Source organism: Pygoscelis adeliae, unplaced genomic scaffold (assembly GCF_000699105.1).
Source record: "Pygoscelis adeliae isolate BGI_AS28 unplaced genomic scaffold, ASM69910v1 Scaffold286, whole genome shotgun sequence".
Classification (NCBI taxonomy): Eukaryota; Metazoa; Chordata; class Aves; order Sphenisciformes; family Spheniscidae; genus Pygoscelis; species Pygoscelis adeliae.
In genome coordinates, this window is record NW_008825076.1 from 6,057,531 (window position 1) to 6,069,985 (window position 12,455).

The 12,455-nt window shown below is 36.2% G+C and overlaps 1 protein-coding gene across 1 annotated transcript in view; it reads left to right on the forward strand.

Annotated features, from left to right (window-relative positions):
• The first annotated feature begins 8,276 nt into the window (after positions 1-8,276).
• The window catches only part of GNAS (GNAS complex locus), a 64,299-nt gene continuing 60,120 nt past the window's right edge, over positions 8,277-12,455 (forward strand). The window contains exons 1-2 of the mRNA XM_009326781.1: positions 8,277-8,325; positions 8,412-8,531. Of these exons, the coding sequence (XP_009325056.1) occupies positions 8,281-8,325; positions 8,412-8,531 (165 nt within the window). The 5' untranslated portion in view covers positions 8,277-8,280. The remainder of the gene's footprint in view (positions 8,326-8,411; positions 8,532-12,455) is intronic.

The following is a 12,455-nucleotide window of genomic DNA, read 5'->3' on the forward strand; positions in this document are numbered from 1 at the left end:
GTTCTGAGAGGTGTCCTTCGGTACCAGAAAAGAATCACAAAGTGTACGCTGAAGACTCTCACCTTGTTAATTATTCTATCAAGTATCTAGAGAGAACACTAAACTTTTGAGGACACCTTTTGTTGTTATATGCTTAATTACCTGTACTTAGAGCAAGAAAACAAAACTGATGTGTATGCATGCCTGAAGAACTAGAGACCAAGTTTGCAATTTACAAAGGTGTTTAATTGCACGGTATGAACTAAAGGGCCTTTGTCAACCTCATACATCACAGAGCTCTTTGTGAGCACTTCTGTTTTCATTCTTCACCTAAACTATTGCTAGTTAATTAGCTGAGGTAGATGGAGCAGCATAAGCAGAATTATGCTTCTTAATATTGGGTCCGTGATGGTCTCTTTGTGCCACTTACAGATATAAAGGGACCGTAAACCAGTTAAACTGGTTTTACATAGGAATTTGTAAAGCTGAAGGGGAGCCCCAAGGTGGCTTAGAGCCAGAATAGCATCTCTGTGCCACATCCACCTGGGCAACGGTATGACCAGGGTGCCATGTGCCTGGGCTGTTCCTGCCTGCTGGAGCAGCCCTTGGGACAGAGCCGTCAGGTGTGCGGCCGGCCACCCTCCAGGCTCCTTGAACTTCATCAGGAGCCAAACCTGCCCGCAACCAGTCTTCGCATCAGATAGCCGTGGATGCAGAATAAGGTTACCCTTTAACCTTTACACCTGGGATATCACAGTGAGCACAGTAAAATAAACCTAAACGTTGAGTTAATTAGGTTTATATTTAGGGATGCCTTTTTTAGAGTTTTATGGTAATTTTCATTACGGTTCTGTCCCCAAGATAAGAAACAAGTCACACCCCTAGCCCCTAACACTCCAGTGTAAATAATGATCAAAAATAACATAATCTCTGCTTTCACAGAGCTGTGATGCGTTTTTTATCAATGCTTCAGTAATTTGTATTTCTTGCCTTTTAACTTAAAGAATGATTCTGTCATTCCGTAAATAGAAGGTATCTCTTTGCGCTTACATTTCTTATCGTATGTTCATCTATTTATGGCCACGTGGTAAGATATGCATGTGACTCATGGAGGTAAATATTGTAATGTATTAAAACAAGCAATGGTAAAGCAGTTTGTAGTGCTTTTTCCAATATTTAAAAGGGAACTTGTGGAAGCCCCATATGTATTGTCTGTTCTATATATTGCATCATGTGTGTGTGAAAGTGATTACGCTTCAGGGGATAATTGAACGAAGTTCTCCCAAATCGTTTAGGTCACAATTAGATCTGTGCAACATAATTAATTTTTAACCGTATCTTTAAATCAAAGTATATCATGACAAAATTATTCAACCTGTTGGGTTTTTCTTTCTCCAAAAGGTGTTATTTACAGAAAAGTGAACAGTCTATCCTCATAGCTATTCTTTTTCTATTATTATTATTTCTTCTCACAGTAAATCATCTTTGGTAGCTGGATGGTACAATTTGTTGTTACCCAGAATCTTGGAGAAATAAAACCAAGAATCTTCAAAGTGAAGTAGATGTTGGGGGGGAAAAGGTGGTGTAAGAAGAAGAGCATAGTATTAGGGAGGGGAAACTACATTTCTGCATCCAGCAGCAGCAGCAAGGGTCTGTTGCTTTCAGTGAGATGCTTGATAAGTATGTGGTCAGTGTTACCAACATGGCATTGGCTGCGTAGAGTGCTTTAGATTACATTTTATCAGCTAGCTATGCCTTTGGGTAGCTTTATTTCATTTTACAAGGTGACAGAGTTATCAAGAACAAAGTATTAATGTGGTTAGAAAATGTCTTTCAATTCTGCTGCAAGTGAGGACCCAACTAAATCATATTTCCTGTCGAAAGCTGTACAGTTACTGCTCTGCAGCTGATGCATGGTTGCTCCTACCCCATGGTACTGCGTGTGCTCATCCTTTTTGTTCTTGAACAGTACAAAATAGAAAATCTCTTCGAAGTTGGCAGAATTACTGAGGTATCTCTGTGGTGTGATATAAATGAAGAGTTTGATTTGCAAAAGATAATTCAGCGGGTTTTGCTATTGCGTTTTAGCAGTTTTGTCTGTAAAATTGGTACTTTGTCACAAGTCTAAGATGAATTATTTCAGCTTCACTCTGAATACTCTAGGTACCTCTTTTCCCCCGTTTTCAAGTGCCTCTAACTTGGCCTCTGCCCTGTTTGCCATTCTAGCTGTTATATTTTGAGATAATTGCCATATTGTTCTGTTAGAAATAACCCAGGCTGCTAAACCAAATTTATCTTATTGTTGAATCGTACCGCAGAATTTTTGTGATGTGGATTGGTAGCAAAATCTTAATTGAATTTCCTTGCTTGTGGTCTTGTGTCTGAAGCTCTTGACTGCACTGCTCTGTTTTTATGAGGCGGCTTGGCAGGTAGTGCTGCTTGCATTTTTGTTAACTTCCATAAGGTGCAATAAACCAATTTTAATGCAGATTTTATGGAATGTTTATGAAATCCATGAGCATGTTTCACTGCATCAGAGATACCATATTTAGATGAATAGCTATGTTTAAAGCCCACGTGCCTGTGAAGTGCATGACTGCCTGTCAAAGAACTGAATTGTGTTTTAAAATGAAGTTGATACATTAACTTTTCATTTGCTTTCAATGTGTAATTGCGATGGGCTTTTGAAGGTGAGCAGAAAGGGGACAGCCTGTGGCTACTTCCCTGTGCATTCACGTTTGTTGGTAATACCTGAAAGCAAACTGAGATGCACCTGTGTTGAAACACAACAATGTCGTTTTCTCCTACAGAAAGCCAGAGGCAAATTAATTGTTTTGTAAGATTTTTATTTTGGCTCTTATACTTGCAAATTGATTCATATAACTGGCAGTGCTTTGCATGAGCAAGGGAAGCTTTGCACTAGATAGAGTTGTTATGTCAGCAAATTCAAGAGTGAGCGAAGTTTGATAGTGCTTCAGAAATAAAGGTCATTTATACATACATACACAGATGGCTGAAGGTGATAGAAGCCAGGCTGTTTACAACCTTGTAAAGAAGACAAAGGCTTATGATCTGTATTAACATTATGTGATTACATTTTAATATGCCCTATTAAAATGGTCTATATAGACCATCTATATAGACATAGGCATGTACATTTTGCAATACAAGTTTAAAGAGAAACTTTCTGCTTTTTTATTATTTGCAACAGCGTCCTGAGAACTACAAAAAAGTGGGAACGTAATTAATAAAGAACATATTTTAACATGGTTTTGGGGGATTATTATATAATACAAAGCCAGTCATTTTAAGTAGGTGTCCTTGTGTCGCATGGTGTGCTCTGCCCATGCTGTTACATACCCTTCAGGATTCTAGACAGGCTCACTTGTGATGAAAAAATGTATACAAACCATTAAAATGCAAACCATTATGTGGCATTATTTATTATGCTAAGGCTGCACATAGGAAATCATGTGTTAAAAGACAAATTGGGAAAGAAAATGACATTTTTTTCAAAAATGAAAGCTAGCATTTATATCCACAATATGCAAAGAATGTTTCAATATTTTGTATTCACATTGTAAGTATTCATGTTACAGGGTATGTTCCTTTTTTTAGGCCATGTTCATAGCGGGATTAATTGGCAATCATAATTTACCCTCATTAAAAGCCTTTTTCTGTTACATATTATCTGATCAAAGTCTTTTTACTTTCACTCAGATGATGCATTCCACAGCATTAAATTCACCTCTTCACAGTGTTCTTCATGACACGTCTAATGTTTGGTTCCTAAAATATTCCTACATTTAAAGTGTGGAGTTTCCTGTATAATCAGGGGATTTGGGGGAGATGTGGGGAGGGTTTCCCCACTACCTTAGGTAATAGATATATGTTAAAATGATAATGCTATATTATCATGGCTATCTTTCCTTCTAAAAAAAAAAAAAAAATTATCGTTGTTGCTTTGTACTCTGCATGTTTCGGATTTTTTTCTAGCTATCTTATTGTGGGTTTGTAGGGTTTGAAGAAACGTATCGCTTCATTTCTGTTCATAAAATCATCTATTTTTTGCTGGAAAAAAGAAGTAATATACTACATTCTCATTTAAAACTAGGTAGTGCTTTGTGTTTTTTCTCTTCAATTTTGTCCGAACTCTGCCTATTGAACCAGAACTTTGCAACAAGGCATACGGCTTCTTAACCTGTCAGTAGTGACCAAGAAATTCAAACTCCTTTGCTTTCAGGAATTTAGATTAATGGCATAAAGGGGTCACAGGATTTATTACTACTTTTTTCTTTTCTTTTTTTTCATTCTTTAACATGTTTTGTTTTGACCATTCATTCCAGCACCAAATTTTTTTAACTTTTCTACCTCTGAGATGTTTATACTAGGTGAGCTGAATCCTTGGTCTTCTCGAATGTTCTTTTTAAACTTTAAATATTTTTTCCAGGTTAGTCATATTATCTGGAAGGTAAACCAGAAATGAACATTAAAATTAAATTAGTTTGCTTTCTGATAATCTGTTTGGTAATGTGTTCATTGCGTAAGATTTGATAAAGTCTGAGTAAAGATGTTGCCATTTTAATAGTAAAGCTGAGCCACAGGTGGAGAAGTTCTTTACTAAATACTGATTAGGTTTGTTTTCAAGGAATATTTGATTTTCCTGACCTTTTATGTCATTCTAATTTCATGTTATTTGAATTAAAATGTCATCTTTTTTTATAGTACCTAAAATAGACTTTATTAGTTTTCCTGAAAGCTATGTGCAGCTTTGCTTTGGCCCATTTAAATATTGAAAACAGCAGGATTTGAGATTTTTCTTATAATCCTCAACTAATAGAGTTTAATGCTTTGTTTGGCTTACCCTACACAGCCTAAGCAAAAGTTTTAAACAAGATTAAAAATATGACCTTATTAACCCATGGCGTCTAAAGATACAGAACAGGCCTACAGAGACATCAGTCATTCGTTAGCCAGGATAGCATGGTGCCATTCCCAATCTACTCAGTCTGTTCCAGAGGAAAACATTTTGGGAGCCCAGCTTTTTTATTTTGTAGCTTTGGCCATTGTGCCACCACCCGGGAATAAGAAAGAAAAAAAAACAAGAATCTTTTTCTAAGTTGACTATTCAGTCTTTGTGGTTGGGGAAAATAAAGTTTAATTACTTTTGGAACTTTGAGGTGCAACCTGGCTGGGATTTCTCAAAAACAATTCTGGCAGAGTGAAGGGACAGCAGAGGTGGGGCTTAGCTTTTGTTTACTGCACTTCATTAGTCCCTGAATAAAATGAGTTTCACCTACCTTTCTTTGAAAAGAAGTTACAGTTGTATGTAAGCTGTTGGATGGGTGATTGATGAATGTGTTGAGTTCCAGAAGAATAAAGTATCTCATTGTCATGGAAAATTTTGCTTAGTAAACATTACAAAACACAAAATGACATGATACATTTATTGCTGTGTAATAAGATTCCTTGTTTACCGGGCATGCTATAGGTCCATGGCAACAAAACCAGAAATAGGAACTATGAGTATTCTTGTTGTAAAGGTGATGATGGTTATCAAGCAGTTCATTAATTGCTGGAGTTCTACATCACTCCATATTCATTGTCACTTTGCAGCGCTGCTAGTAGCATGAGGATCAGTGAAGAGCTGTAAATGTGAAAGTTTGACCGAAACCTGTAATAAAAATAATGTGTTTTATTGTATGGTATGGAACAGTCAGGTAAATGTCCACTTGGCTGATCCTTTGAGATAGTTATCCGTAAGTGTTCCAGGGGAGAGAATATAAAGACAGTTTGCTTAAAAAAAAAAAAAACACCACCCAGAAAAACCTCAAAAACAAAAACCAGAAGACTTTCTAAACTTCGGTCTTTCTAATGATGTTCCAAAACAAAGCAAAATTACTGAATATTATTTCTTTACTTAATCCTTTAAAAATACTAGTGTCTTGCTTAACTTTCAGCATATCAGTTGCCCTTTTGATCTCAACGGGGCAGAATCTGGATACATGTTCATTAAGTTCAAGACACAGCTGAAAATTGGAGGCAAAATGAAGCCAGACAAATTGCTTACACTGTCAGAGATAAACATTTCCTGCTTTCATACCATTATTTACATTTTTTTAAGAAAGGAACTTCATTTTTAAAAAACAGAAAGTGGCTGACGTTTTTGCAACCATATGTGCACTAACTGAAAAATACAGTATTTGTACACCTACCGTAAGTCTTAGTTTGTGGAATGGAGAGTTTCTTAAGACCTGGGCCAATAGAAAGCATTGAAGATGGGAAGGAAGAGGGTGAAAAGGCCTCAGTTTTTCCTCTCTTTTCCTGTCTTATTTATTTTCCTTAGTTCAGTGCTTTTGGCCTTTCCTGGCTCACTGCCTTATTCCCATCAGCGGTGCCAAATCCCTAAAGCAAAAAACTGGTAGTCTTCAGGAATAAGATGGTCGGTAGGTAGATCAAGAAGTCTAAGGAAACCAAGAATTTACATCTGATTACTGATCATTTAATTTTCTTTCTGCATCAAGCTTCACTGACCTTCCTCGCCCTGCCCCATAGTTTTGAGAATATATGCAGTGGTCAGTGATGAGGAGCTGATGTTTAGGGGTAATCGTGTTTCTGTTTGGTAGAGTTCTGCTGCTGATTCAGATGCGTTCTTTATGCAGCTAAGTCATCCCAAACAAGATGATTTGATGCTGCTGTTCGCTTTCCATCTGGAAGAGTGGCACTTGCATTGCAATCATGCTTTCACAACTGTAGAATATATAGTAAGATCCTCCACATCTGTATCTAAGAGGCAGCATAACATGTGGCTGGCACGGTGGTGTTTTCCTTGACCCTATCTTTTACAAAAGTTGCATTAATCTTTCATTTGATAACCAAAATTCCCACCACTCTTGGACGTCTAGGTCTGCCTTGTTACTTAAGCAGTACTTTTTTTTTCCTGCTGTTCTTCTGCATTCTTGATTGGTGAATATGCTTTCAGTTTCGTTTTGGTGGTTGGTTGTGAATGATTATAGAAGGAAAAAGTGATAAAAAGCATTTGCAATATGAGTACTTAATTAACTCAGTAAAATGAGGTTTTCAAGCTGTGGTCTGTAAACTGAAAGTGTGAGCACTGCCTTTTAAAGGGTGAAAAAAGAAAACATACTGTTGGTAGTTTCAAGTCTCTGGGATACTGTGCTGGAAAATGTTAGTTTTGAAAATGAAAAAAATTAAAAATAGCTGGTATAAATATTCAGATAACGAAAGCGTTTTGTAAAAACAGTTTAATGAAGATTAAAAGGTCACTTAGACAATTTAGGTGGTTTTTTTTAGTAACTACATGGCTAACTTGGTTTACCTCAAACTAGTAATTTTATGCTGTGTATAGCAAGAAATTAATAATGTAAAAGTTTTGTCATAGTGCATTACAATTAAGTTACAGTTTACAGACTCAATACTAGTAATATCTTTAGGATGCTAATTCCTGGTTATACCAAATCTTTGGTCAGGCATTTCATTTGATTGCACTATTTAGCATTGAAAATAACTATTGTCAGATTTGACATAAAATACAATACAAATATAGTAGAGGCAGTGGTTTACACTCTAGCTTGTTTGAGCCTCATGCTTTTTAATTTGGCTGCAGTTAATCCCAAATGATAGTGCTCATATAAAGCATTCCAAGTGTTTTTTTAGCCTACTCTTCTGCTTGTAGTTAAAAGGTAATTTTACATATTTGCATTAGCCCTTTATTATTTATTTTAGATTTTATGTCCGAACGAATTTATGTTTGAATGTCTCTGTCAGGTTGAGTTCTCTGCTCTAGCTTTTTCTGCTATGACATCATTTTTGTGCTGTAATTTTTTTGTACTTTGAGGTTCTTTGGTCTCCTTTCATTTGTTTCTACTTTTAATAACTTACCCATTTCCCCCCCCCCCCCCCTTTTTTCTCCTTTTGTTTTTCTAAGTGACTTCCACATATGTCTAGTATTTTGCTTTCAAATGAATCAAAATCTGTTTGATTTTGCAGAATGTCTTAGTCCCAGTCTAAGACTGCAGTAAGTTTTTTTTTTTATTTAAGCATAATTAGATATACTGACTTTTGGATATTAATAGATGTTTACTGTTTAAGTAGAAAAGTTATGAGATAGTTAATCAGGTCTATCTACAAAAGTATTCAGTGACTGAGAGCACTTTAGTCAATAGTGACAATACAGTTTTGATAGAATACTTTTCAAGTTCATGTTCTGTTTCAAAAAGATATTCTGCTGTTATGGCTTATAAATTTAAGAATGTATTTTTTTATTACAGGGAGAAGAAAATGAAAATTCAGGATATTAAAAACAATATTAAAGAAGCTATAGAGGTAAACTTACGAGCTATTGTTTTTAACTATTCAAAGCTAGCTATTTAGACACTCTCTGCAATTTTTTTTTCTTGTTTCCTTTACAGACAATAGTGACAGCAATGGGCAATTTGGCACCTCCAGTTGAACTAGCCAATCCCGAGAACCAGTTTCGAATCGACTACATCTTAAATTTAGCCAACCAGATAGACTTTGATTTCCCACCGGTAAGTAAATAATTGGAGTTGGCTGCAGTCATGCTTTTTTGCAAGCGATTATATTTCGCTGCACTGTAGTAAATATTTACAAAAAACAGTGAGCTGCTCTTTTGGGAATTACTACAGTAGGTGTCTTTGATCAGTGCTAATCAAATAAAGTATATAGCAACCCAGCTAGAATATTCAGGCTGATCCTTTATGAACACAGAGACCCTTGTCTCCTTTCTTGTGCTCTACCGAAATAATCAGCTACAGTTAAGATGGGCAGTGCTGGCAGTAATGTTTGGATATTGTTGGGAATCGCCCTGCCCAAAAGGGGTGAAGGTACGCACAGCAGTCTGTTGACAATTTTTCTCTTTTGAAAGAATATAGAGTTTTCTTGCCGATTCAGACATGTTCTCTGACAGCTGTGTCAGTCCAGACTTTCTGCAAAGGCTCCACATACTAGGTCCTTGCCCCAACCCTCCCAGTCCTAGTTAATCATTCAAAATGCCAGCAGCCCTAGAGTAAATGCAGAAAGCATAATTATTTGTTTGACGGTATAACTTTGTGCCCACTCACTGTGATCAATTTCTACTGTATCTCAACCAGGCTAGTAGCAGAACCACATGAAAATACAGTTTGCAAACACTGAACTCTTAAACACTGAGAAGATATTAATTACCATGAAGTACCTTATCCTTGCAGTAATACAGGAGTGTTTCAAAGCTTGTAGTCTCTCTCTCTGCACTGTTCCAGAGGGCTGAGGGTAGGAATTACAATGATGTATCAAAATCACGATCCATTTACATCAGAATTTTGTTTCCAATAGCAGTCAGTCCCAGGTGCTTGAAAGGAAGGTGCAAGTGCAAATAGTAGTAAGATGTGGGGTAGTTTGCACCACAGCAAGGTTTTCGTAACTCTGATTTCTAAACATTATTGAACAAGCTAGTCTGTGAAACCAATGACAGTTACCTTCTGCAACTGTTGCTGCTTCTGGAAATTTCTCTGCTTTGGTCAACCTTTATTAAAAGAAAAAAACAAACAACCAAAACCACATACTTTATGTACAAGGCAGAAGTCATATGCTATTAGCAATTAATTGGAAATATTGGCATTGTAATCTTCAAATCCAGTCATTTTCAAAAAAAAAACTGCATATCCAGTCATTTTCAAATTTCAGCAGGCACAGACAGGTTGATGGAGAGGGGGATGTATGATTCTTCTGTAGCACATAAAATGTATTATTAGTCATTTTAGCTTAAAGAATCTTAAATAAATTAGAGATTTTGAGATTTTTAACTTGACATTTCTTTAATTTTGACACTTTTCAGTGTTATTCATAGGAATATTTGGTCCCTTCACGGGTGACCTCTTCTGCTAGGGGGACAAAAAAATTCGTACTTTGAAGATAGTTTTAGGAGAATATTTGAGACAAAAGTCAGCGGCTCCTTACTCCACCCTGTATGCTCTTGAACTGGCTGCGTGCCCACAGCTCTCCTACTGCCCATTGTTTTGTGATACTTCAGGTTGTGATCTGTAACAATGCTATAACAAGTTCCTGTGACCTACCTCGTACTGAAATACTTGATTTTCCTTGTCTCTTCTATCTCAGAGGTTGGTTTTTTTCCTTCCATTCAATTGGAATGCGCTGGTTTTTTTAATTTTTTTTTTTTCTTCTGAAAGCAAGGGGTAATTGTGTAGTGGTAAGTGAATAAGCCAAGTGTATATGTTTTACATCAATTTTTATATAAAAACCAGTTAATATTCAGTATGTATTATCTCTGGTAGGATACATGGTAGCAAGCCCTTGATGTCTAAAGTAATAGAAATATACTTACCAGGTCCATAAATAATTTCAAGTTCAGTGAAGAGTCTTTGATGTGTTGAATGACACACAACTTCAGAAATAACAGTGCTCCAATAAAACTAGTTTTTCTTCTCTGAGCAAAGGTATTGTGTTAAATTTTTAAGCCCTGAGTCTACAGAGGTTTAGGCATGTGCATAACTTTGACTAGTGGCTAGCTTCAGTGGCATGATTAACTATTTCACACATAAATGTTTGTAGGGTTGAGGTTTTAAACTGGATATACATTAGCCACTAATTTTGAAGGAGTATTGTTGGCCCTCGGTGATTATATAAACTAATATATATCTGATTTCTGAGTTTGTCTGAATGTAGGTTATAGTCCTTTGGTACATGAAAAACTGAACCTGCATTTTAATTACGTATTTTAAATCAAGTTAAGATCTAGAATGTCCCTAGATGCCAGCTCTCAGTGCATAGTATCAAAAATACATGATCCTTGGGTACCTCTGTAAAAATAATTTTGATTTTGTTATAGATCAATTAAAAGTACTTTGAAGAAAAAAAAATTTTCTGTAAGTGGAAAGGGTAGCCTTACGCTAGTTATGCTTTATATCTAAGGAAGTCTTGATTATCTGCTTTCTCCTCCAGTACTTTGGTGGGAGAATTTCATAAACTGGCAGCTAAACCTTTTCCTATGTAGCGTATTAATGCAGAAAAAGAGAGGGGAATTTTTAGCAATGTTAGCGATATGTAATGCTGTCTATTTTGAGTTGTAGAACTTGCTTTCTGTCTCTTCCATTTTCTTCATGGGGAGTCATATATCAGCTGTTATGAAGACATGCTTTCCTCGGTATAGTATTTGGTGCTGCTCTCCTCTGCCGTAGGAAGGACAAGAAGGTAGTAGGGAGAAAGAACACTCGTGTACCAAGGAGATATTATTTGAGGGCTGTGAGTACTTAGCGCCATACTCTTTTAAAATACAAGGCCGTTTTGCTTCCCTTTAAGTGCCCATTCATCTTTTTCTAAACATTAATTAATAAGCTCTCCAGAAGGCAATGCACAGACATACAGAGTTTAGCACTAGGATTGTGTCATTTCTTCTCCAACCACAGGACATCTTCTTTAGAACATAAGAGGCCTCATCCTTCTTCTGTACGTGAAGGAGTATTTTAAATGAAGCTTAAAGTACACACCAAAGTCTGTGTTTATAATTACCTGTTGCACAGGTGGAGCTAGAATTCAGTTTTCCTAACAGCAAGGTTCAGTGTAATGTGAAAGGCAGAAGAAAGTAAAGGAAGAATGTAGGAGCTTTACAGTGTGATGATAGTTTAGGGGTCTGGCTCTACATATCTAGGATTCAAAGTGCAACTTCTGTATTCTGATACTCTAATTCTTTTCTTAGTCTGTGTCTCCATCTGTTTGCTTTGCAGTTTTTGACTTACAGGAAATGTGTGTCATTTCTGTAGAGCGTATTGTATTGAATTAAAAAAAAGAAGAAAAAAACAACTCGAGTTAAAAATAATGTTGGTACAGTGCAATGCTAGGTTAAGCATTCCCTTTAAAACCGAAAAATTAGTATGTTGGAGATTTATTAATTCAGCACACTTGGTATTAAGCAAATAGATTTCTTGAATACAAACAGTAGCATATGGGGAAAGGAAGAGGGTAGTACTTACTGAAAGGAATTCTGTCTACATAACCATGCTGATGATTTAAAGTATTGCAATATTTAGTAGATCAAATCTGTAGTTCCTTTTGTAGTCCTTCCGTGTTGTTTCACCATATATATATACCATTGGCAAGAACCTAGAAGAGTTTCAGTCTTACAGCCGATAATCCAATTTGTCTTGTCTTCAGTATGTTTTCAACAGACAATTTCTAAAATGCAACTTACAAAAAGAAGCCCAAACCTATGTGACTGAAGTGAGTTGATAAAGACTAGGAACATAACCACGTTGAAAACCTGTGGAGAATGCTAATTAGTAATATTCTAGGCAAAACAACTGAGTACTAAGTTCATGGTTTTATGTGAAGTATTTTCTGCCTTAGCTCACTGTGGAATTCTAAAATAGCTTGAGGACATAATATCTCCATGGGTAATGGAGTGCTGTTCTGATTCAGTTTTGCAAAATACTTCGCTTCTT